At 43.9% G+C, this 27,724-nt stretch overlaps 1 protein-coding gene across 1 annotated transcript in view; it reads right to left on the minus strand.

Annotated features, from left to right (window-relative positions):
* Atp8b4 (ATPase phospholipid transporting 8B4 (putative)) overlaps positions 1 to 19,571 on the minus strand; it is a 158,206-nt gene extending 138,635 nt beyond the window's left edge. Inside the window, exons 1-3 of the mRNA XM_075962061.1 lie at positions 19,428 to 19,571; positions 9,197 to 9,261; positions 6,409 to 6,467 (exon numbers count right to left, since the gene is read on the minus strand). Coding sequence (XP_075818176.1) covers positions 6,409 to 6,467; positions 9,197 to 9,227 — 90 coding nt within the window. The 5' untranslated portion in view covers positions 9,228 to 9,261; positions 19,428 to 19,571. The remainder of the gene's footprint in view (positions 1 to 6,408; positions 6,468 to 9,196; positions 9,262 to 19,427) is intronic.
* Between the last annotated feature and the right edge of the window lie 8,153 nt (positions 19,572 to 27,724).

A 27,724-nucleotide genomic window follows, 5' to 3' on the forward strand; every position in this document is an offset into this window, starting at 1 on the left:
TGTCCACAGTCCTCAGAACCTCCACGAGCCATGAATGAAATGAGGGAACTGGAGGCTGAGGGCCGTCTGAAGACTGCCGCCAAAGGTCATGTCCTGTGTTAAAACGCTGTGTTTGTGCAGGGAATCAGAAATATGGAAAGCCCAGCTTCCCTCTTGGGAAAGGATCCTCCGATCCTTGAGATACAGTGAAAGGTTCGCATTAATTCAATCAGCCTGAGCAGTCACTTTCAGCCTGAATCGGAGTCTGTCACCAAGCTGCTCTCGGAGCTCACCTCCCGCCTGCCCTCAGTAGCAGGGCCAAGAAGAGCCCCGGGCTTAGGTCTCTTCCGAAGCAAATCTGCCAGGCATCCGTCAGAACCGTCTTCTCCTCTCCGCTCTCGGGCCTTAGTTTACTGGTTCCGCTTCTGAAAAATCATTCTAGAACTAGCAGCGTCCTACAAATAATGATGTATCTATTTTGAAGAATTACCAGGGGGAAAAATTAAATTCTCCTCTGAGGTTAATTTAATCACACTACTTTTTTTTCTTGCTTGTTTGTTTGTCCAGGATATTTAGACACTTAGGACATTTTAGACAGTTCTAAACATAATGTTAACTTATCTTTTATGACATTTTAAAAGGGACTTAATATTCTTGGTAAGTTATAAAAGGGTAAGTAAGGTTCAAGACAATGGAGAACACAAAGCAAGATTGTACTTCAGGGCTTCAGGGCCCTCTAGGAGCAAAGTGGGCATCCCTCTGAGCTGGCGTTAGAGCTACTGGGGCAGATTCCTTTTCTTAACTACAGGGAGGTGTTAAAGCACAAAGTCCATAAAGTTCCTTGTTTGTTAGAACTAAATAGATCGCACTCACACCACTGTGCAGTCTGGGAACTGGGCCAAAGTTCAGGATCTCAGAGTTTACGACAATAACAAAGGCACAGTGGAAGAGAAGGGCACACATAAAGAACTTTCCAGACTAGTAATCCTTCCTTGGACTCTTCTTACATCAGGGTTCTACATAAATAAAGCAGCCTCCAGCGGTACCCTCAAAGACTGCAATTGGGGACCAGAAGGAAGTCCCTACTACTCTGTGCTTCTACTCCAGGTCTCCTGCAACAGTCCCCATCTTTCCAGTCTACAGCCCCTTCAAAGGCAGGACCAGGCAATAGATCCAAATCCACACGAATTCGCAGTACCTGCTCTGCATCTTTGTTGCCTGGATTTTGTCTGGGAACGAGGTGCTGAGCGGGAAGGACAGAGGACTGGGTCAGCAACAAGAACAGACAAGTCTCTAGGTTGGTGATGGGTGGGGGTCAGAAGACTTCAAAGTATCTTTGTATCATTAAAACAATAATAATGATTTGTAAATAAAATGTCATTCTCCGATATTTTATCATCACGACAAGCACCAAAGGTTTAATGAATTTCCACCAAATTTTGAAGCTAGATGAGGTGGTCTGAGTTAAATAAACACTGCCTTCACCTTGTTTCAGGACAGACAATGAGACTCCCTGAGGACATGCGTAAAAACAGCCATAATCTTCTGCAAGAGCTAACAGAGAGGTTCAGTGAGAGATACAGTAGGAACCAGGGGTGAGTGCGGGGCAGACCCCAGCATACCTGGAGTCTGTGTGGACTGGCAGTAATCAAATACTGAAAGACACTGAACCCATCTTCAGGAGGGAAGCTTCCATAGGAGCAAGTCCACAAGCTAGGCTCCAGAGCAAGGAACCACGGGAACAGGTTTATTCCATAGCTTACTATCCAAGATGGGCATGGGGGCACACGCTTTTAATCCCAGTACTAGGGTAGCAGAGGCAGGCAGATCGCTGTGAGGTCAAGGCCAGCCTGGTCTACAGAGAGCCAGGGCTGCACAGAGAAACTGTCTTGGGGCAGAGGGGAAGCTGACCATCCAGCCAAGCATCACTGGGAGCCCAGCTAAGACTAGCAACCAATGCACAAAACTGCTTTAGGACAAAACCAACTAAATCCACGCCACTGCCTCCCGAATGAATGAACAAACAAGGGGCTATCAGCCGCCATTACCGAACCTTTCCCACCCCATCTTCCCTCCTTCATATCATCTCTCTGTTGTATTCTGCTTCTCTGTCTTTTGCCCAACTTTACACACACATGCACACGTATGAACACACATGTGCACATATATTGGTTCTCAAGAGGAAGAATCCACAGAGGTTGCTGTGTATAGGAGAATAGACCCTGGAGGCATTGTGTGGGCTCAGTAGATTAGACTCTGTGTCACCCCCATGAAGGGTCATCAGTAACACTGACATTAGACAATGCATTGTACCAATGAAGAGGGGAAACCTAGAGGCCTCTGAGGTCAGCTCTACTTTTTACAAAGCTCTTTTCGCCTGGAGTGGTGGCCAGTGCAAGCACTGGGCCTCTGAGCTATGTCACCAGTCTTGACTTGGGATCTTCTGTCTCACCCTGCTGAGTGGCTGGGATTGTAAACCTGTGTAACCAGGTCCACCTTAACATTTATTTTCTAAAAACTTTTCTTCATACTATGACAAAAACAATAACAGTAATTGTATAATCTAATTACACAAATGCCGGGATGTTGACAAAGTCAGTAGAAGATAAAAATGAAAAATTGGAAGTTAACAAAATGAACTGATTAATGGGCCAAGAACAATCCGTAAAGAGGTATCTACTGGTGAGAAGCACATGGCTGTCTTAAACAGTGTTGTGCCCAATATTGTTAATCCTAACTTAGATCAATGTATCAGTTTATGCATATATGTTTATGAATATGTGTGGTAAGCATACACACATGTATGCCTGTTCATGTGGGGGGTGCATGTGTGTGAAAACACATGCATACAAGTATGTCTATGATGTAGAGGTTGACATTGGATGTCTTCCTCTATTGCTCCCCAAATTATGTATTGAATTATATATTGAGTCAAGGTCTCTCACTTGAGATTGCCAGTTTGGCTAGTCTAGTGTTGAACTCCATTCCTTGCATGTGTGTGTGTGAGAGAGAGAGAAAGAGAGAGAGACAACAGCCCTCTGCATAATCAGGAAGGGAGCCTAGTCGCCGGAAGTGGAGCCAGAAGCCAGAGCGCAAGAAGCGGAGGGAAGTGGCCGCTTTTTTAAAGAGAGAGAGACCACGCCCCAATGGGCTGGTATCTCAGCGGCTATTGGCTGAAGGAGCAGAAGGAGCTCCCGCAACACCTTCTCATTACTTTCCGGTAATTAGCACGGAATGATGTCACCTCTTCTACATATCCCCATGGCACCTGGACAGCTTCAGCTAGACTCGCAAGAAGTTTGCAATCAGGAAGGCATACATACATAAAACCAGAGCCATCTGGGCTAGGGCATCAGCAGCTACAGATTCAAATCACCAATCCAGACATGTCAATCCTCTGCTGTACAAACTTATATCCTCAAAGTACTCCCACTAATCAAACCAGAACATTCTTAAGATGTTCCGCACATACTTACAGCTACTATGTCAGGTAACAATCATGTCTACACACAAATCACCAAACCAACCCAGTTGTAAAGAATTACAATTGAAGTTTAATTCTTACGTAGCTTATTTTATCTATGAAAATAGATTATACTGGGGGGGAAGGTTGGCAGTTGACTGACACTATAAACTCAGTATTGGCAAGCTGAGGCAAAAGGATTGCTGTGTGTTCGAAGCCAGCCTGGTCTACAAAGCTAGTTCCAGGTCAGCCTGAGCTATAGAGTAAGACATTGTCTCAAGAAACAAAAACAGCAATAGCAACTTTTTAAAGTATATTTTTAGCGTTCTCACTCCCAAATGGTAAGTATATTAAGCAAGGTATATATCAATTAACTTGATTTAGCCGTTCCACAATTTAAATATATTTCAAAATATTTTTATCATGAAATTTACAACTTTTATCTTTCAAAAAGGAGAAACAGAATCACATGAAAAATACAACAAAAATGTAAGCATTGGTTTCATAACAGTGGACATAAATTAGATCCTATATTTTTGCACGAATAATTTGACTAACCTTCAATCTACAAAAGGTAAGATATGACGGTTATTGTGATTTTAGCGATCTAATCATAGAATCGTATTGTTTGGACTAAACTACACTAAACTAAACTAAAACTACAGAAATGTAATAAAAACCACTCGGTGACGGTTGGAAAGAGTGGTTTTCCGTTAGCTGAGAAATTGTTACTGAAGTTGCTCCACTTGGTCCACATGATGATTTATGGGCCTATTTCATCAGACACTGACTGTAAAGGAAACCGAATTGTGGTTCTCCTCACTGGATCAGTTGCTTTTCTTCCTCTTGCATCTGCTCATTGGTTAAGTCTTTACAGAAATACATCCCAAAACAGCCAAATTATAACAGTTCTCCAAAATTCTACCATCAGGGATCCCTAGCTCAACTCTTCTAATTCTAATTGCACATTATTTCAGTTCACATCGAGCCAAAATAAAGCTTTTTCTCTCTAGATTGTATTTTAGGTATGAACCTAGTGACAACAGTCGGTCTATATCGGCACTTATACATAAAAAGTAAGGAACGTAAGTCAAAGGTATCACTTTGCAGACCGGGTGATTCATGGCTCACGCAGCCTGAAGTCTGCCTCCCGCCATGACAGGAGCCAGGCAGAGCAGGTTCCTCTGCACTGTTCCAATTCACTGCGGTCCCTCCGCACAACTGCCCAGTGGCTATCAGTGGGAAAAGTCAGACATTCTCTTTACACATGACACATTACAGGGGCTGAGATAGTCTGGGAGCAAGTAGAATCCAAATATAATTGCTAATCATAAGAGTAGCATTTCCTGTAGATGTGACCAAACTCTGCTGGGCGGGTTCTATCAGCCAGTCTTGATCCGGGTCACGCGGTTCAATTAGACCTCAGGAGTCTCTATGTCAGTGGCAACCTGTGGGTCAAGACCCCTCTTGGAGGATGAATGACACTTCCACAGAGGTCACCTAAGACCATTGCAAAATGCAGGTATTGACACTATGTTTCCTAACAGTAGCAAAATTACAGTTATGAAGTATCATCAAAAATAATTCTATGGTTGGGAGTCACCACAACGTGAGGAACTGTATTTAAGGGTCACAGCATTAGGAAGGTTGAGAACCACCATTCTGTGTGATTGCATGTGTGCTTTGAGATTTGCCAGTTAATTGGAAGAATGTGAATTTTGTGTGTATGCCTTCAAGATCTTTACCAGTGCACCCAAGTTTGTGTTTAGTACTGCAACTACATGCTTGGAGTGTTATGTTGGCCATTGGGAGTTCTTGGATCTTATCATACCGTGATGTAGGCCTGTGACATTTCCTGTGTATATGGAACTAGGTAAGATTGTATATTCATTGTAATGTTGCTAACACTTGTTAGCACTACAGACACTGGGTTTAAATAGTAATCTGAGTATTTGAACCTGTGAAGCTGCACCTTAATGTTTAATTTCTGGCCAATTATTTATACAAAGTTTCCTACATTCCCAACATGTGGGGGAAGTTGCTATACCTACAATGTGATAACCTATGTCTAGGCAATACAAAGTATACCTTAACATTAGTGGTGGCTTTTCCTTCAGAATTTGGAAAAAATATTTCACATATTATGTAGAGTCTAATGGATTGTAAAAAGGGGGGGGAGATTAAAATCACCTTCTCAAGGTCTTCCAGCTACAATCAAAAGTGTTTCTCCATAGTTCTCAATCCCCTGAACCCACCTTTAGAACCAATCAGCCACCAATTTCCTGAGACGCTACCTTCCCCAGACTTCTATTGTTCTCTTCTTTTCTCCTCAGCCATTGCTCTCTTCCCTTCTTAGGCTTCCTCCTTCCTGCCATCTCATTCATGTCTGCCCCTCCCTACAGAGTTAGCCATCACCCCAACAGCTTCCACTTTCCTTTCGATATCTCCTAGCTCCCCCCAGATCTACAACTCTGGCCACACCTGGGTTCTGTTCTGTACTAACTTGCCATTTCCATTTTGGTATTCATTCAGTTCATTTAACATGTAGACCAAATAGAATACTATTTTATTTTGTGTCTCCCCAGCCCCTAGGAGCCTGTTACCCCATGCACAAACCACAGGGGCTGCCCTTGCATATGCATATCCTGCCTCAGCCTAAGAGGATTGGGACAACAGGCATGCATCACCATGCCCAGCATCACACTCGGCTTCAAGCAACTACAGCTCACCAAAGTGAACTAAGCATGAATTCTTGAGAAAGAATAGACTTTATCATCCTCCCATGTCCACCAAGTGGTCAGAGCAGAAGAGAGATATGTGTGAGAGAAAGCACATGGTGCCGTGCTTTCAAAATGGGCCCACAAGGAAAGCTTTTTGTCATTGTGAGATTCTACAAAGGCTTGGATCCCTCTTCTAGCCCTGAGTAAAGCCCCTCCCCCAACACACTGTGCTGTGTGGTCACTCACCGCATACTGGAATTTCTCATTGTAGTCACGGTCATTTGCTTTTACCACCCGCTCTACTTCTAAAAGAGAGAGAAATCAGATATGGGATTCAACGTTAAACCTTGTTAAAGTAACATCTCTGAGATTCCTTTGATTTTGAGTTCTTTTCTTTGAAATTGAAAGATATTAATTTCTGTCTAACCTGAGCATTAGAAAGTTCTAAGTAGGGCTGGGGAAGTGGACTGGGGAAATAACTTACCAGATAAAAGGACCTTCACAATCAGGAGGCCCTGAATTTGAACCTCCAAACACATGTGAAAGCTGGACATACAACATAAGGCATCTATAATCCTAAAACTCCTACGGGGGGATGGCGGTAGAGACAAGGAACCCCTGGGTGTTCTCAGGCTGGCCAGCCTGGTGTAAGCAGATGAAAATCAGCAAAGACCCTGCCTCAAACAAGTGAGAGGAAGACCAGTGCCTGATTGTTCTGTTCTGTAACCTCTACATGGGCACTGTGGCATTGTGTGCCTGCATTCACACTCAAGAATACAAACGCACACACAAGAATGTATGTGCTTGTACACACACACACACAAGAATGTATGTGCTTGTACACACACACATCTTTAAAAGTTAAAAGAAAGTCTCAAAATAAAAAGCTATGTTTTTCATTATCTCTTTAATGAAATCCATAAAACAAGACGTTGTATTTCTCTAGTTTGTACAACCATCCAGTTCCACAAAGACCATTTCCCTTAACTTCATGTCATTTGTGAAAGAGAAAAACCCACTATAGGCCAAACTTATCTTAAAAATTATTTTTCTTTTCACAAAAAAACCCACAAAATATAACAGAGGCAAATAAAATCATATAGAATGGGTCATTTAAGTCACTGGCCTTATGCTTTATGGCCACAGACCCAAAGGTGGTATTTCTAAAAGGCATGTCATATAACTAAGGGCCTTCAGTAGACAAGCCAGTAAGTTAATCTCTTACGAAAGGAAATGTATACACCAGCACACATAATAAAAAAATAGACAAGCCCAAATTTTGTGAAATATGTTATATTAATATATTAATAGAGTTAGACCTAGATCTTGGATCATGGTCTTAACATAACAAAAACTTGCCACTCCCGGTCTTGTTAGAAGCAGCCACAGTTGAGCAGATTAACCTTGGGTTTACACTATAAAGACTGTACCAACGATTTGCATAAAGGTTTTCATATGACCATGGAAAAAGACGGGAACAATTCTAGAGTCTTATATTGGCATTGGGAATATCAACAAAACCCTCTACAGAGGACATAAGTAAAGCCTTCAGGTAGACACTACACTGGGAAGAATTCAGCCCATGATGAAGCTGAACATTGCAGTGTGCCCTACAAGGGAACTGATGCGAATGATTACAGATGCAGGAGCCAATCGCCTGCTAGAGATGTTGTTAGAAGGAGAGATGGGGCACTGAATAAACTCAAATTCAACCTTTGACCTTTAAAAAACTATGGTCAAAAAATAAAGTCTTAGTAGTGAGATATAGAATGTTCATTGAAATAACAACTGCATAGTTGCTGTCATTGACTGACCAGAGATGAAATGAAAGAGCAAAACTCTCTGTGGTGCTCTAAATAAGAATGACCCCCCCATTGGCTCATATATATGAATGGTTAGGCATCAGGAGGAGCACTCCTTGAGAAGGATTAGGAGGTGTGGCCTTGCTGAAAGAAATATGTCAGTGGGAGTGGGCTTTAAGGCTTCAAAAGTCTAAGGTAGGCCCAGTGGCTCTCTCTTCCTGCTGCCTGCAGATCCGGATGTGGAACTCTCAGCTCCTTAACCCCTTCTCGTGTCTACCTGTGTGCTGCTGTGCTCCCTGGACTAACCCTCTGAAGCCAGCCCCACTTAAATGCTGTCCTTTATAAAAGCTGCTGTGGTCATGGTGTCTCTTCCCAGCCATAGAACCCTGACCAGGACACTCTCTGAACCTGGAATGCCATTGCTATCGCAAGCTGAGCACCCCTGAAATTCTGAAGCACAAAGGGCTCTAAAATCTCAAACTGCTTGAGCACTGACATGATATTTAAGAGTTTAAGAGCTTTGGAGAATCTCAGATGTTTTTGCATTTACAGGATAGGAGTACTCAACCAGAAAAGATCTATGCAAATATTCCAAAATCTAATTTTTTTCATTTTATTAAAAACTAAAAAAACAGAAAAACTAAGCCCCAGAAAAACTTCTGGCTCCAGTTATCTCAGAAAAGCTATATTCAGCCTATTTTCAGGAGACTGATAATTAAAACAAACATATGAGCCAAAAAGTACATTTCCTGCTGCCTTGACCAAACTCATTTGTCCTGTATGGATGCAGTTTCAAGTATTTGTGTATTCATGCAATAAAACACTGCTTTGAAATGAAAAAAAAATAAGGAACAAACCACAGAGAGACACAGCCACACAGATAGACATACAGTGAAATTTTCACACTAAGCAGAAGACTCACAATTGATGAATATGTGCTGTATTGTTTTATTTATATTTATCTTTAAATAGGCAATAATAAACTGGCAAAGATCAAAAGGTGGCCGGGGATTCCAAGAGGGTGAGCCCAGCAACACAAGGGACTTGATGCAATGATAGAAACTTCTGTATTTTATTTCATGCGCCCTTGGGCATTGCATGGGTAAAAACAATTGTTGAAGCTTTTTGAGCTTTAAACTAATGTATATGTTTTCTGACTAAACCAAGCCTCCAATATAAAATAGCATTACAGTTTTTATTGTTTTGTGTTATCTGAAAAACTCAAGCCTTACCAGGCAGCTTCTTCTTACTGAAGAACATCATCCCCCTGAGTTTTTACCACGTCACAAGCGCTGGCCTATATGTTTTTAAAAAGAGAAACATGTGTTAGTATTTGAAAGACGCTCAGTATCTTTACATTCACCCTCTTCGGCTGTCTTCCTACACAAATGTAGACGACAAGTTGCTAATATAATAAAGAACAATAAGTTTAGTTTAATGTGTTTAACAACCATCCTGTGCCATAAAAGTGCATGCTTGTATTATAAATGTATCGGAGATGGGAAAACCATACTTCCAAGTGAAGGCTTTAGGAGCAAGGCTTCTCCTTGACCTGCTGCCCTCTCGGTTCTCATCCCTCATATCCTCTTTCCTACAGTCCAAAGAAGACTTGGAGGTTAGAATTCCTTCTTCCTAAGACAGGTCACAGAACCCAGAGCTCCTTCCTCCCAATCTAGCCAGAAAAGCTAAATGACTGTCCCTAAACACCTCCAATCATATTTCTGTATAGAACTGTCTGTGAAGAAATCCTCTGATATATTTTTTAACTAAAGGTTATAAGACCCCCACCCCCATTCCTTAAAGGGTCCAACCCCACACCCCAGTGGAAAAAACATCACAAATGAAAGCTAAGAAAAATCTGGGCAGATGGGTCTCATGAGCATTCTCCACATCAGCACCTTTGGTGGCCCAGACCTTTTCTGTCCCATCACAGACGACATGACTCTGTCTCACTGAAGCTGCCCGTGAAAATGGTTGGTTCACCCTGGATCTTTCTTTGGATCTTCATCCTAAAGGATCCAGTGTCATTTGTGACACCACCAAAGTTCAGCGCATTTTCTCAGTCCTGTTAAGTTGCCTTATTATCAGTTTTTCCCAGCAGATTCGAATACATTACTTCATGGTGAAACTTGGAACTTCCCAGTAAAGACTTTACGGCAACCCTAGGTAAGCATATATGTGTACTGGATTTTGGGTTAAGTTTGAATCAACTCTTCTAGTTCACCCCAAACACTAGCAGTTAGAATCTCTTGGGGCTGTGCAAGCATCTGCCTTTCACTTGAATGTACTTGATAATTCCCCACAGAGCCTGAGCTGGTAATCATGAATGTGGGGGCAACATATAACAGGGAATTGTTGATCAGCCTGCAACTAAACACAATCCAAAATGTTCCACTCATTTATAGATATGGCCTTCTCCTGGTTGTTACCCAAAACACTAATAAAATAATACCATCATTACCTTTTTACCACGAGCAAATGCACTGATTACACACAACATTCATAACCCATGGAAATGAGCACAGGCTACTTTGCAAACACCATAGCAGAGCAAGCACACGTATGGAATTGGTGGCATTCTTTTGATTAGAAAGAAAAAAATGATATATCTACTTCCTGTTCAGAGATGTTAAATGCAGAAGGCACTAAGTGTACTCAAAGAAATATTGTGTGGGCAGCCACCAGACACCAGATAAGGGGAAGAATGGTGCATTTGGCTTAGCCGTTCCAAGAAAGGACATTTAAGAGGAAGTTCATCAACACCCACTGTTCTAATATGGATCCTTCGGTGCCCAAAGTGCCGGAAACCATCAATTTGTCTTCCTGTTACCACCCTTGGGCGTGCCTGACAAAAAGAGGCACTGACGGTAGGAGTCTAGACCTCCCTGGTGCCCAGACTCCAAACCTGATGAGTATAGAGGAAGGTTGGTTATTGCTGCCGTGTGCTCTCAGAAGCAGAAGTAGTTCTCAAGTTTAACCTATTAGAAACACCCCCGTTCCCTCCTATCCACCTTCCAGTCCATCAGCTACAAGGTTGCCCAAACCATCCCTCCAAAGGCCTCTCACTGCCCAGTCCCTGTCTAGGCAGTGGGGTCACCTAGGACATTTTTGCTGACCACAGATCATTCTTCCCTGTGCATATGCTCACAGGTCTGATCCAGACTTGGGACACTATAGGTCAGAGTCCACATCAAAACTACAGACATCTTCCTTAACGGGGAATGACATCACATCGTGTCGTGACCCAGCTAAGGAACCCAGAACACCTCTCCTACCCTCCTCCACTGCCCCCATACCTCTATTCACTTCTCGCGTCTACACCAGAAATATTCAGTTTAGCCTTTTGCCATTTGGGGACCTTTACCAATCCTCTTACCTATATCTATAACCATCTGGGGACCTTTACCAATCCTCTTACCTATATCTGTAACCATGGAACCACAGTCCCACCCCTCATATACCAACTCATACGGCATTTCCTCCAAGAGGCCTTCAGTGACTTCTGACATCAAAGACAGGGACCACTTCCTATGTGTTCCACAAAACCTGGTACTGTTCACCTCAGAGTCAATGGTACTCTAGACTCTATTTGTCTATTATATTGGTCTTCTCCTCACTACAAACTCCAGTGGGACACATACGTCCTCATCTGGTCTGTGGTTGTGTCCCTGCCATCTGACATGTGTCTGACTCACAGAGCTATTCCATGTGTTTATTGAGTATTAATGAATGATTTCTGTGTCCCTAGGGTATGGAGCTAAAAGTCCCTCCTCTCTTAGTGACCGTCCTTTCTAAGACTCAAGCATCAGAACAGCTTTGACCTGCCATCCCTGTTTGGGGGTACCTAAGTTTTAGGGGTATTTCCTGTCTCTATACACCATCATCTTCTAAACACCCTTAACGCAGATGAAAAGAACACTTAAGAACAAGCATTTAGTCTTACAGCAAATTGAAGAGCAGGAGAAAGAAGGGAGAAGTGGCCAGATCTTGGAGCTGAAATGGGAACTGCAGCTAAAAGAAGACTCATAGGCCAAGTATTTGTATTGGTTACATTTGTTCTTTGACAGCTACACAAACGTGCGTAGTGCATTTGGTCGACTCACACCCGCAACCTTCCCTTATCTCCTTCTCAGCTCTGCCTCCCTCCCTTTCTCCCTCCTCCCCTCCTTCTCACCTCTGCCTTCCTCCCTTTCTCCCTCCTCCCCTCCTTCTCACCTCTGCCTTCCTCCCTTGCTCCCTCCTCCCCTCCTCCTCATCTCTACCTTCCTCCCTTCCTCCCCTCCTCCCCTCCCTTTCACAGTCAAGTCCCCTTGGTGTCTTGAGACGCTGGTTTTAACCAGAGGCACCTGTGTAGCCACAGGTTCAGCACTATGTGTTGCTGCCTGCTGGTCTCACTGCTGGGTACACAACTGAAGGCAATTCATCCCAGAATCAGTCCAGTTTCCAATAGGATACAAAGGACGTTTTTATGTAAGTCTCTCCATTGAAAAAATATCATACAAAAGCAGTCCTAACCCATGAAGGACTTTCTTCTTATTTCCTTAGTTATTTATTTATCTATTTATCAATTTTGATACAGGGCCTGAAGACCTGTCGTGTGCTATATCTCGCAGGCTATCCTCAAACTCAGGGCAGTCCTCCTGCCTCAGCATCCTGGTTGCTGGAATTACAGGTATTTCCACCATATACAGCTTTTTCATCATCTCTTCTTTGTTTCACACGGTAGTCACCAAAAAGGAATCAGAGCAGAGATTAAATGGCATTATCGGGGAGAGACATAAAGCCTATGGGGATGACATCTGGGGCTTCGGGTGACCCCATCTGGCCAGAGAGAGACTAATCAACAAGTCTAAGCCAACTTGTTAAGACATGAAAATTCTCTTTGGGGACTATATCAACATAATCTGTTTTCACGGGACCAAAATCCCTTATTGGTTTGTTAGATGGGGCTGAGAGAACGGCACTAACTGATAACCAGTGTTAAAGATGGAGCTAAATGCACTCATGGGCTGTCATGGAAACCATGGTAAAACAGCCATGTAACTCCTCTCTTACTTTAGATCTCTCTGCAAGACGATAGGGCTTAAAAGAATGCCATATCCCTCCTAGAATTTCATTATTTCATACCACTTTTACGTTTTTTCTTTCAACTTCTCACTACCACCTTCCAAAATGTCTTTGAAACCATTTATTTTGAAGATACCAAATAAATCCATTTTAACTTTAAACATTTTTACTTTTATAGAAATATTCTCTACTCATAACTTGGAATATAATATCATCATTGGTGTGTGAATTAAACTACTTCTGTATAATTTCTAGAAACGTTTTCCTCAATAGCAATCTTACTCAAAGGTTTTCTAATCTCTAAAACATAATAAGAGCTGGACAGTGGTGGCGCATGCCTTTAATCCCAGCACTCGGGAGGCAGAGGCAGGCGGATCTCTGTGGGTTCCAGCCCAGCCTGGTCTACCAGAGCTAGCTCTGGAACAGCGCCCCCACAAAACAAAAGCAAAAACAAAACATTATAATGAGAGAAGATAGAATTTACCTTAAAGCTCCTGTTCCCACCCATCCAATCTTTTCCTTGTAACAATGGTCGTGCAGGCATATTTTATGGAAGATTGAGACCAGTGCAATAGATTTCTGTCAAACTTGAAGGAAATAAGATCTCCCTCAATGGTGTATTATAGTTCCTATAATACTCTTCCTATTCCTCACCAAACGTGCTCATCCTAACATGTTCTTCCTCATCTGGGGTAAGGGTGTCAGGAGAGAGTAGTATATAGAACGATGGAGGCCAGCAAGAGAGATGAAATACCCTCATTCTCTCTTCTTTTCTTTTTTTTTTCTTGAGATAGTGTTTCTCTATGGCTATGTAGCCTATCCTGGAACTAGCTCTTGTAGACCAGGCTGGCCTTGAACTCATAAAAATTTACCTGTCTCTGCCTCCCGGATTCTGGGATTAAAGGAGTGCACCACCACCACCCAGCTTCATTCTCTTTTCATAATGTGTAAATGTGGGGGGGGAGGTGTTCACACACATGTGCGTGAATGTAGCATGGTGCACATGCGGACGTCTGAGGACAACTTCTGATGTTGGTCCTGGCCTTCTGCCTTGACTGATGCAGAGACTCACCACTGTGTCCACTATGCTAGCTAGCCTGCAGACTGCCGGAGAGTCTTCACCTCCTGTCTTCCCATAGGAACGCTGCCACCCCAGGCTCTCCGGGAGTTCTGAGGAACCAAACTCATGTCCCTTCGCTTACACAAGCACTTTACCCGCTGAGCCCTCAAGCCAGCCCTAGGCTTTTTCATTCTTGCACGGTCATCAACCCTCCAGAATAGCACACACAGCACTTGTTCCAGTCAGAGGGTGTCAGAGAAGAGAAGAGGTCATCTTGTGTTGAACTTTGGATCCCTGGAGGTCTGAGGGACAGAAGTTTGTGAGACATAGACTCTAGCCCTCGGAGTAGGGACTTGGAATTCTGAAATTGAGCCATTTAGAGAGTACTGAAGTAAATGAGAGTCGCATAAATATGTTCCCCTTTTTAAAACTACCCTAAATCATAGAAATAAAATATATTTTACTGTGGGGTAGATCATAGCTTTCCCTTAGCTTCATCTCGTGCAAAGGATTGATATAGTGTTTTCTCCATCAGAAGTTCTAGTAATATAGAAATGATTTATAAAGACAATATATAAAAGATTAATATAGATAAATACCCCAATAGATATCAATAGATAAGTATATGATCAATAGATAGATGATATATATGGAAAGATGACTAGTAGAGATAGGTAGGTAGCTAGAAGATGAATATTGACAGCTAATTCAAATAGATAAACAGAAGATAAAGAGATAGTAGACAGAAGTTTGATTATCAGTAAATACATACATGTATACAAGTGAAAAAATTAATAGGAAAATAGAGAAGAAAGGTAACATATATGTATATATATATTCATTTAAAAATTAAATAAGTATATTTTTTTTAAACTCAAAGTTTTACTTCTAAAAAGATTTTCTCTCTTTGACCCATGCCTTTTTGTACCCTGAGCTGTACCTCCAGCCCTTTTCTTTCCAGTCCAAGTTCAGGTATGAATCACAGAAATAATTTTTCTAAAGAAACAAACAACAAAGTCAAAGGGGGATGTCAACTGGTACAGAGGAAATAAGGACTTCTTGACTGGAACAATGACCAAACAAGACACCTAGGAAACCCCGTGTGGAAGGAGGGTTCCTTGTCCATGTTGCTACTGGACAAGAAGGTCTCCCCTCAAAATGAAAATGGGCACACCTGGGGTACAGGTGCCTAGGTGCTTTAAGCTGAGGATTAAACTGGAAATTCCTTCTAATGATGGGCACCCATTCGGCAATTAGGTTATTACAGACAATTCCCCCTGCTCCAATTCCACACTCACCGAGCAACCTGCTAGCAATAAATTGGTTTCCCGCAGAAGCCTGCCTACAGGGAAAGATCACACCAGTCCTGCTAAAGTGAACATCTGGTCCTCTCCATGACTGTGTTACGTGTTTTAAACTAGTAACTTGCCTCACTTGCTGTGGCTTCCATGTCCTGAATTTGTGTTTGTCTGCCTCGGAAAGATAAAGCTACTTCTGGTGTCCTATTAAAGTGCTATCCAAAGTCCCCAAGACAAAAGGTCTTTTCTAGCCATAGACTGCCAGGCTGTTTGGAGCCAGGAGCAGGGCGGTTAGAAGCTTGTCCTCTGGGCCTCCCGCTGTCCCTACCGTGTGACTCCAGAGCCAAGCGTGAATCTCTGTAAGCCTTGGTCAGACCCACCTTGACTACAGAACAAGTTGCTCTGAGCAGCCACATTCCTAAAATCCAACTTCTGAGTCTGGAATATGGATGCCGTGATGGCTTCCTCCAGCCACTGTATTGTTAACACACAGTTCCCAGCCCAGATGTGTGCCCCTCCCACTTACTCCTTGCCAGCCCACTCCTCTTGCCCCCTTCCTCTCTTCTTTCCAATATCTCAGTTCCTCTCTACTTGTTTTCCTAGGTTTTCTTCTCCTCAGGTGGTTTGTGTCCCAGGTGTGTGCTTAGGTGAACCTTGAAAATCCACCTGCAGAAGCAACAAGGCCTGAAGTTGGAAAACTGGGAGGATGGGTGAAGGAACAGCCCTTTCTTCTCACTGTCTCCCATAGTCCTCACCCACTGTCCCTTGCCTCCCTCAGGCCCCAGGCTCCCGGAGCTGAGAAGCAAAAGTCCTGCAGATTCTCTCTCCCATAGAAAGGAGGTCTGGCCTTCAAACTATAGTCAACCTTGCTTGCTAGCTCAATGCAAGACCTCTGAGGGACAGATACACTTTAAGAGCCTTAAGAAGAGAGATCCTAATGAACCTTAGCCATGGGAGATGAGACCAGAGAGGGAGAAAGGGAAACACCAGGCTTCTGGTCCGCATGAGTTTAGCTGAGTGTCAGAAAGAGGGTGGAAGGTATGGAGGACGCATAGGTCACATTCGGTATCAGTGACGGCTATCTCCAGTCACAGGGCTTGTAAGTTTCACATAGTATACTAACATAGAGGTGAAAAAGCCTAAGCCTACCTCTGTCTGTATGTGTGTATGTGTGTATGTGTGTACACATGTGTGTATGTGCCTATGTGCATGTCTGTATATGAAGTGATGGCTATTACAGCCAAACTTATGTTAGTTAGCAACTATGTCTAACTACCACGCCTCAACTGTAAATTCTTTTTTTTCTTATATAACATCTATCTCTATTTTCATCTGCCTCAGCTCTATAGCCACTCTTCCCAAGATCCTTCTGTGTGTTCACCTGTTCCTATCCTTCCCCACACTGTGAACTTCTGGAGGAAGTTCTTCCTGTGTCTCTCCTGACCAGTCCAAGGTTGGCTGATGGGCCATGTTCAGAGACAAATGAAGAAGTACTGGAGGTTAGGGGTTCAGAGGACCAAATACTGACGCCAGTACAGGTGGAGAAAGAGGGAAATGAGAAGGGGAAGGAAGGTGACTAAGCCAGGGAGGCACGTCTGGAGGAGACAGGACCAGAGGAGGAGCAGGGGCACATGCAGAGAGAGAGGCAGAACGGGGCAGGCTAGGAGGAGAGGGAAAGAGGCAAGGACGCGGTGGGGGATGAACACAGGGAAGAAAAGATTTAATATTTATGGATTGGTAATGGCTGCATGCTTAATACAATATAAACAGACTTCATGTCGCCTGATATACATTAAATAGAAAGAAATACTCACTGGGCACTTGACCTAAGGCTAAGCCCTTAGTGTATATAATCTCATTCCATTCTCGCCAGAACTCTAAAGACAGGAGCCAGCATTATCCCCATTTTATATATGAAATGACACAATCGTGTACGTTCAAGAACCTGTGGTTGGCCCTGCCAGTAACAGACAGGAGAGACCTATGAAAATGGAACCATTAAACTCCAGCCCCAACTTGCCGGAGTTTTTTGTTGTTGTTCTCTAGGTCTCCTTATGCCAGTCCACTATATGCATGTTTTATTCATTTTTAAGAATTTTTAAAATTTTTGTGTGTGAATATTCTCCTGCATTTATGTATGTGTGACACTTGTATGCCCAGTACCTATGGAGGCCACCAAGGTGACAGACGGGCCTTGCCTATGATGACAGGTGTCAAGGGAGAAGGAGAACATGGACCAGCAGAAGAAGAATTACCAAAGAACAATAATAATTCAGTCGGATTACATCAGCCTCTTGGTCGTCTTCAAAGCCCAATAGAAGGTGCAAAGCCAAAGGGCAGACAGGAGGGGCAGCGTATGAGCAAGTGCTGAAGCTGCGGAGGCGGACGGTCTCACGGAGGAGGACGGTGTCGCGGAGGAAGAGTCAGAAGGAAGAGGAGCAAGGAAAGACCTGCAGCTGAGAATGCACCAATCAAAGAGCAAGGATACAGCAAAGGGAAGATTCGGCCTTCAAAGATGGTCTAGGAAGGGCTACTGAAACGAACTAGTGTTCTGCTACACTCTTCTCTGAGCCCAGCACGAGACAGGCCGGCGCTCGCTCGGCACACTGCAGCCAAGTGAATGCAAGCAGAGAGGAAAAGGGAGGGGGCCTCAGAGTAAGGGAAAAAGCTGTTTCCAGAGGCACAGGTTGCTCAGAATAGTTAATATTCACTTACAAATGTATTTATTAACATCGAAAATACTTAAGATGACTCAGAAGTTATTTTCTCTGCCAGCCTTCTAGGGGAAATCCTTAGACAACACCACCTTTGAATTCCAGTGTCACACAAGAGTGCCTGGACTGTGTGATTGATTCTGAAGCTGAGACTAGAGGAGAAGGGAGGGAGAGAGAGAGGGAGGGAGGGAGGGAGGGAGGGAGGGAGGGAGGGAGGGAGGGAGGGAGGGAGGGGGAGGAAGACGGAAAAGGAGAAAATGTTTTACTTCAAATATTAATCATCTGCTAATGAACATTTCCATGTGGCTGTACATGAACAAAACCACTCCTGTGCTCAAGCACACACACCCGGTCTCCCAAGGGACAAATACCACTCGTTCTATTTTTAAAGATTTATTCATACAATACCAAGCGATATAAAAACACATTAGTAGATAAAGGCTACTCAGAATCTTTCTGTGTTTTCATCTCCAGTGGAGGCTGACCTGCAGCCACATCTAAGAAGGGAAGGTTCATGAGCACAGGCATTTGTACCCCACATGATCCCTCCTATTTCCTCATCCTTTTCTTGAAACACTTCAGTACCCAATTAGCTTTTCTCAGCACTTTCTTTCTTCTTCAAACAGCTCACTGGTAACCTGAGACCTGAAATGCTCCCCACGTCCATGAACGAAACAGCTAAAAGCTAAACAACTTTTCTCTTCAAACAGATCCTAGCCCTGAAAATCTGTCCCTGGAGCTTCAGAAACACAGGCCCGTGGGAACCACACATCTGTAGCATGAATTCATCATAGAATAAACTGGACCTCGAGCTGTGCAGATGAAAACCTGCTACCAAGCACTCCAAACCCAAGATGTTCCTTCCGCTGCTCTCTTCGACACTTCAGATGTGATGCTCACAGAATAAAAAGCTGAAACTTCAAGCATAGAGAAAAGAAAATGCCCTATCTCCTATCTACAACTAATTTTCCCAAAAAAAAAAAAACATTTTTTAGGACAAGGCAAATAACACACAATATTTTCTAAGCCTCAACCACATAGACAAAAACAGCAAAACAAACAGGAATTTGGAAGAAAGTCTCAACTAGTCCAGAGCAAAACTCCTCTTGCTCTCCTTAACCACAGAATGGTCCCCACCTACTCACCTCAACCTGGACCCAACCTTCTCCCATAAGAAAGGATTTTTCCAGCAATGCAGATAGGTCAACTAGGTATCCAGCATGGATGTACTGAAAGCTCTAGTGCTTACAGAAAACACACTCTCTGGGGCATTCTAGAAAGCTCAACCCACAGAAAGAAAAAAACAAAATCCTTGACCACTTACCACCACCACAACCGAAAGCTGCTGGGTAGCAACCGAATCAACAGTCTTCAGGAAAGGATGCTGTCATGTCAAGAGGGCAGCTCCCCCAGCTGTGGGGCAAATGGGGGGCAAGAGCCCTCCTTGGAAAGAGTCTGAGCTCTGAGGAGCATCTCCTCCTACTGTTGTCTGCTACCACAGCCAGGCAGAACTGGTTAAAACAAAAGGGGACTCCCAAGAGACTGGCGGGAGGATGGCTTCCTCTGTGGGAAGCAGCAACTCAAGGTGGGAGTGAGCCACACACGCCAGCTACCTGTCTGCTCACCAAACTCCTAGCAGCCCTGGACCCAGGAAGCTAAGCCAGCAGCTTTGGAGTGCCCACCTGTTTTCCCAGAGATTAAAGAGCCAGCAGTGGGAGTTAACTCATCACAAAGGGAGTTGGGCTCGCTCAGGGAGGAAACCTAAGCTAGCACAAGCAATATCTAAGGCTCAGTGCAATACTTCTCCTTTCCCAACATCCTTGATTTCAATGCAGATGACTCCAGCATTATTAACCCTTTCATCTGTTTCAGAGGATGTAGATCTTAATTTTCCAGTGTGGAATCATTTTTTGAGGGATTCGGGTTTCTTAAGTAGAATTAATGAAAATGATATCTCAGGGGTTTCGGTTTCTTTTTTTTTTTCTTTTCACTAGAGAGCTCTCCAGCTCACGGAGATCCACCTACCTCTACTTCCTGAGGGCTGAGATTAAAAGTGTATGCCACCATACCCGACAATTTGTGACTATCTTTTTTTACATAATTTTGTAAATTGTATACACGAGTTGTATTGCATCATCTTCACCCCTCCCTCTCTCCCTTCAGCTCCCTCTGTGTCCCCCACTCTTTCTCAAGTTCATGATCTCTTCTTCCTTAATTAGCATTGATTATCATTGTTGTGCGTGTGTGAGTGTGTATGTGTGTGTTAACACAACCTGCTAAGTCTATTTAGTGTTGCTCATATGTGTTTGTGTTTAGGACTGACCACTTGGGACTAGATAACCTATCAGGGAGCCTGTCCCTGGAGAAGGCAGAATCTTCGTCTCTCATCAGCCATTAATTGTCGGGAGCTCTTTATCTAGAAGAGGGGTATTGTGATATTCTCCCAGCCACGCTGGCGTCTCAACTATTGTTGCCATTGTGCAGGTCTTGTTTAGGCAGCCATATTAAGATTTACAGAAGACACAACTTTGCAGCAGCCGTCCTGGTCCTCTGGCTCTTACGATCTTCCCACTCCTCTCCCGCAGTCTTCCCTGGGCTGTAGCTGTAAAGAGTGTTTTGCTGATGTCTCAGTTAGGTTGGGCTCCACACTTTCAGTTCTCTGCATTTGGACCAGTTGTGGATTTCTGTCTGTGGAGGCTTTCATCTGCTGGGGGGAGAAAAGTGTTTTTTGATGAGATACGAGAGCTACATTTGTCATGGATATAAGGATGCATTTTTAGAATGTAGTTGGGAATTACATTGGTTTTGGAATATGCCATCAGTAGGTTCTCTAGGGCCCATGACCTCCCCAGTCATGGGTAGTCAGCTAGGCTTACAGTACCAGGCATGAATTCCTTCCTACTGAGTGATCCTTAAGTCCAAGTAGATGGCTATTGTTTATGTCCAAGATACAAGCGACACTGCTGTACCATTGGGTATACCTGCCACGATGGTCTAGTCTTACGGTTCTTAGGCTTTACAACTAGGTAAGAGAATTAATTGCTTTTCTCCCATGGCATCTTGCACAGCATCTTTGTCTACTATGAGAGCTGGTCCTCAGGGAGGAAGCTTCCAAGTCAGCTCCAGCTTGATGCCTCCAAGTTCTGGGTGTGACATGTGTGGTGTCTTCAGACCTTATTGCTCTAGCTATTTTTAAGGGGTGGGGTGGAAGAGGGGATGTGGTTTTTTTTCATCATACCTTAAGACATTCAAGAAGTGTCCCAGAGGTTACATCAGATTTGCCAGGTAAGCACTGGAACCAAGAATTGTAACATGAAGGCCTGCTTGTTGGGGTTTCTGTCCTACCTGGTTTCTGTCCTCCGACCAGGTCCCATAACCATTCAGCCCCAAAGAAATCACAGAGGTCCACATAAGTTATAAATTGATTGGCCCATTAGCTCAGGCTTCTTATTAACTCTTATAACTTATATTAACCTGTTATTCTTATCTTTATTAACCACATGGCTCAGTACCTTTTTCAGTGGGACAGGTCACATCCTGCTTCTTTGGTATCTGAGCAGGACTGGGGAGGAATGGGCTTCCTCCTTCCCAGAATTTTCCTGTTCTCCTTGCCCCACCCCTACTTCCTGTCTGGTTGTCCCGCCTATACTTCCTGCCTGGCTACTGACCAGTCAGAGTTTATTTAAAACATAATTGACAGAATATAGACAATTCTCCCACACCAAAAAATGCTTAATCATGTTGCTATAGCCAGAGCAAGCTAGCCCCTTGCGATCCCTTGGGCTTCAGCTCCACTGTCCTCTAATATCCTCAGCCTAGGTTCCCAGTTGGCAAAGCAAGCCGAATAGACAAAAATTATGATCCTTCCCTCTTACACATCCCCAAACTACAGACTCCTGGAAATAAGGCCTATGGTCGCCCCTTATAGGCCACAGAGCACCAGGAACAACTTGGGCAAAGAAACAATCTCTTTACAGGGGCTAAGATGAGAGATACTTTACAATGAAAAGATTGAGTGTGGCCTCACTATTTTTAAAGTCATTCTACTGGCCAAGAGTAAGTTCAGTAATTACAGTTACCAGAAGGGACAAAGCAGCAGCAGCCTGGGAACAAAAGGAGGAAAAACCTGAGGTGTGAACTATGCTGCCTGCAGACTACCTGACAATCTTCAGACTCAGCCATACTGCCTAAACTGAGAACAGTGGGACCTTTTCTCAGATGTTTACCAACATTGATATTAAATACACCTTAAACGCGGAGCAAATGAACTAAAGACTGAGTTAGCATGCAAATTTCATGTGCAGTGAACTGAATAAGAGAAAGCCACACATTACCCAGCTCCTCTGCACACTTTTTCCTCATGCGAGCCAGGACCTACTGTTCCCAGAGCCTTCTCAGCGGCTGCCACATGGGCTTTTTCAGAAGAGCAGGAAGGTGTCTGTACCATAATCTAGTCCACAGCTCCAGGTTCTTACATCCTGATCGAACCACCTGCCTTGCCTGCCCTCTAGGACCAAAGTCCCCATGGCTGTCCTTCCACATCGCTTCCATATAAAATAAGACCGACAATCGGATGAGCTCAGCCAGGAACAAAAGTTCATGCCTGTCATCTCAGCACTCTGGAGACTGAAGGGAAGCGACTGTGAGCTGGAGGTCAGCAGGAGTTTCATAACGAGACCTTAGAAAGGACAAAGAAAATGGAAGAAAGAGGGAACAAGATGGGAGAAGACAGGAGAGGGGGCAAGAAAAGAAGGGAGGGAAAGAAGGAAAAAGGGAAGAAAGGGAGGAAGTGAGGGTGAGGGAGGAAGGAGAGGAAAACATGGGATTAATAAGAATTAACAGAAGTTTTGTTATTTTCTTCCTGCACCCCAGGAGACTGCTGTTCATAGATCACCCACACATACACACACCTCCTTTTCTACCCACCCCACTCCCTCCTGTCTCCATAGACCCCCACCCACACACCCTTCTCTACCTACCCCACTCCCTCCCATCTCCATAGACACACACACACACACACTCTTCTCTACCCACCCCACTCCATCCCGTCTCCATAGACACACACACACACACACACCTCCTTCTCTACTCACCCCACTCCATCCCGTCTCCATAGACACACACACACACACACCTCCTTCTCTACTCACCCCACTCCATTCCATCTCCATAGACACACACACACAAACACAAACACACACCTCCTTCTCTATCCCCCCACTCCATCCTGTCTCCATAGACACACACACACACACTTCTCTACCCACCCCACTCCATCCCGTCTCCATAGACACACACACACACACACACTCTTCTCTACCCCCAGTCCATCCCATCTCCATTCTTCCTACACTACTCATTTTCATGTCCTTCCATATCTTCTTATCTTGAATTGAAACCAACTCAACATCCCATTCGGAAACAGGGCCATCGAATCTTTGAAGTCACAAATAACCATATGGTTTTTAATAACTAAAATCTAAATTTTTTAAGATCTAAAAATCTAACCTTTTTTGGCTTTGTATATGATCTGGTATGGTGTGCTGGGCTAAGATTCACTGTCTTAATTACCTTTCTATTGCTGCGAAGAGACACCATGACCAAGGAAACTCACAAAAAAAAGAGTTTGGGGGAATTACAGTTTCAGAGGATGAGTCCATGACCATCATGGTGGGGAGCATGGAAGTGGGCAGGCAGGCATGGTGCTAGAGCAGTAGCTGAGAGCTCACATCTGACCCATAGGCATGAGACAGAGAAAGCACACTAGGAAACATCAAAACCCATCCCCAGTGACACACCTCTTCTAACAAGGCCACACCTCCTGATCCTTCCCAAACAGTTCCACCAACTAGGGACCAAATATTCTAACATATCAGCCTATGGGATGGGGGCCATTCTCATTCAAACCACCACATTCACCAAGAGAAAAGGTAACACAACACAGCATCTTTTAATCTTTTGTTAATCTTTTGTGAGACACAATAGGTCTCCTTACATTGGCCAGTATAAGCTGACCAACTACTAGCAGTATGATTTCTTGTGTGGGAAAAATTTCCACCCTCTATGAAAGGATGTACAGCTGAATTTTATTTATTACTCAATTCAGAAAAAAAATTAGAGAACACAAGCATGAGACATCTTTTTTACAGCTAAGGATAGGAGCATAAGCATTTCCTGTTCTACTAAAATTCCAAGAATTAAAATGAAACTAAAAAAAACTGCCATTACATGAAGATTAATATGGCATGATTTAAGATAATTAAAAGGATTCCCATGTTCCTGAATGTTTAAAAACCCTCACTAGGGAACAAGGAAAGCTGTCTGGTCCTTTCTCAGGGCTCATATCTCTTTAGCACCTGTGCAGCAACCAGAAGATGAAGCTAAGGCTTCTTGTTGTGCAAACCACTCACTAAAACCAGGCGATTTGCATTTAACTTGCCCCTGTAGATGCATTCTGTGTTCCAGAGCCAGATGACACAGCTTTAAACCACACAGCCGAACCCCAAGCCAGACAACTGATAAAGTCATCCACTCCATAGCCAAAACTGGATCCTGAAATAGACTGACCGCGCCAGAAAGAGAAGCACTTCTCAATAAGGTGCATCGGCCTGTGGCGGTACACAGGCTTCTCTGTGTACCCAGAGACAGAATCTGAGCCCGTATTTTTATGAATTGACATCATAAGATTTCCTTCCTGCCGCGGCAGCGCTTGCCAGAAAATAAGGTGGGAGGAATGGATCCAAGAAGGATGAGTTTGTGAGAGTCCTTGCCATCTCAGGACCATTAAGACGGGGGAGTCAGACAGCCCTTTTAAAAAACACACACACACACACACACACACACACACACACACACATACAGTTTCTCCTTAGCAAATTATGAGCCCAGAAAGAGAACCAGAGTCAAATAACTTTAATGAAGTTCTTCTCTTCACCTCTGGGGCCTTTTGGCCTGTCCTGCCTGACAATTAGGTATGAAGAATCCCTGTCCCATAACAGGGCACTGGGAAAGAACAAGGTAGACTTCCCGTTCAAAATCAATCACTAATCAGAATGAATCTCCCAGACCCTCTGTGCATTCTTTACCATTTTCCAAGCCAAGTTCTATATCTAATGTCGAAGAAACTCAAAGTAATAGAATTGATGTTATAAAGGATTTTTTAATAGATTGGCTTAGGAGACATTAAGTCACACAAAGTAGAGTTTAGCTAAGGGAGCTACCTCCAAAATACCCCAAAAGTAAGTAGTGTGCTAACCAAACCTGTGTGAGATAAGTGAAATATCAGAGTCTAGGATACAAATGTTTATTCACCAGCAGTCAGAAGCCATTAGGTTCCATTCCCATAGCAAAGGAGACAGCCCTGACTTACAGCAGCCAGTAGACTCAGCCTCATTGTCTAGGCTGCTTTGAAACACCACGACCAAAAAGCAAGTTGGGGAGGAAAGGGTTTACTTGGCTTGCACTTCCTTCCACATTGCTGTTCATCAGGACAGGAACTCAAACCAGGACAGGATCCTGGAGGCAGGAGCAGATGCACAGGCCATGGCAGGGTGCTACTTGCGGGTTTGCATCTAGGGGCTTGTTCAGCCTGCTTTCTTACAGAACCCAGGACCACCAGCCCTGGTTATTAATTGAGAAAATGCCTTACAGTTGGATCTCATGGAAGCATTTCCTCAACTGAGGCTCCTTCCTCTCTAGTTTGTGTCAAGTTGACACACAAACCAGCCAGTAGACGCATATCAAAATAGTGCCTCTCACGGGCAGCTCCAGGGGACAGCACAGGGTCACAGTGCTGAGTTCTGACCTGCCATAAAGCACCCAGTTCTCTTCTTGAGAAAAGCACAATTCTGCAAAGTGTGTAAAATGATCCCTGGTGGTAACTATTTGAAAAAGAACAACACTAGTGTAGTTAAAATAATTCTGAAACTATGCAATAAATATATTTTTGCTGTGTAAATCTTCCATCAGCCTAACTGACCAGACTTCAGACTCCTGTCTCTGTTTAAATAGTACAAATGTGACCGTGACGTGGGGCCGGGACCTGAAGGAGATCTTAGGGTGATTGTGTTCATTAAATGGGTAAGCCTGAGGTATATATAAGTCAGCAAAAATTTCTATTCAAGTCCAGCTTTTCTTCGGGCATTAGCCAGAGCCAGACACGTGCTATATTAAAGAGCTTTTTTCCTTCATTAATCTCTCAGCATATAGAATGACTGGGAAGGCACATAGATTCTAGAACAAATCAACCTCTCTGCAGGGCATGGAAGACCCCAAGAAACAATGACCTAGCCTGTGCCCTGCCGAGTAGAAGGCAAGTGAGCTATCTGCATGCTGGACCACCATGTGGTACAAACGGAATAACAGTACACACAGCCCCATTCAGACTTTAAAGGTATCGGAGACGAATATCTTTCTATGTAGGTGTGGAGGGCCAGTGGGGGAAAACCTCAGCAGAGCACTTGAAGTCAAATTCAGAAAGGTGAGTAGGCAGCTAGAAGGTGTTCAAGATGTTGTTCTAAAATGCCTGACGGGAAAGGAGGAAGATTTATTTTAGCTCGTGGTGTCTGAGGTCTCCGGGTGGCTAGCACTGTTTCTGGGTCTGTGGGAAAGCAGAATAGCATGTTAGCTGGACTGTGTGCTAGAAAAAGCTGTAACTTCATGGTGTCCAGGAAGCAGAGAGGCAGAGGAAAGGGTCTAAAATGTGATGTAGCCCCAATGACGTGCTTCATTGACCAACTTTCTCCAACCTCTCCTTGCATCTATACGCCCCACCACCAAACAAACCATGACTCTCTCAATGAATTAAGCCATTAGTAAAGGCAGAGCCCCCATGAGCTGATCCCTTCTCAATGATTGGATCCAGCTGGGGACTACACCGTCAGCATCTGATGAGCCTTCGGGAGCCATTGTATACTCCAGCTATGACAAGGAAGATCCTATTAGTTTCACAAGCTGACAGTCCAAGAAAAAAACTGATCCTGGAATGCTCTCAGCACTAGAAGATCCCATTGAGGCAAGAAGTCGAAGCTAGAACGGCCCTGGGAAGATGGCGCCATTGAAGGCAGCTCCTACGTTGTCCTGCCCTTGGAGGGATCCCACTCGTAATGGAGAGGAGCAGACTCCAGGAAGACTGATTTTGGAAATAAGTTCCCAGACAAGCAAGAACAAGCCATTGTTCTGGCTCTGCAGCCAACCCCACTGATGCTGAGCTACCCCGGGGTAGCGTATCCTCCACTCTCAAACCCTGGGACTTGATGGCTGTGTAGACCATGGAGTCTCTCTACCGTGTCCTCTATGTGTCTGCATGGGCTTGGGTAAGGAAGGCGCTATTTCGTATCTTCACATAGCGGTAAGCTAGTGTTCTATATTGTATCCTAACCTATCAGGGAGAGGGGATATGAGTAGCACCCTAAAAATAATGAAAAGAAAAGAAGGTCACACCAGATGCCAGAGAGAGGGGAGCCATGGAGACAGACACCATGGTCTTGCTTTATTCCTAACTTTGGACCTAAAGAACTCTATAGAAATAAATACCCAGAAACATGTGGAGGCACCTGAGAAATTTGTGCCAATGACCTCGTTCAGCTTTAGAGGTTGTCCTTGTCCCTCAGTCTCACAGGC

This window comes from Microtus pennsylvanicus, chromosome 2 (genome assembly GCF_037038515.1).
Source record: "Microtus pennsylvanicus isolate mMicPen1 chromosome 2, mMicPen1.hap1, whole genome shotgun sequence".
NCBI lineage: Eukaryota > Metazoa > Chordata > Mammalia > Rodentia > Cricetidae > Microtus > Microtus pennsylvanicus.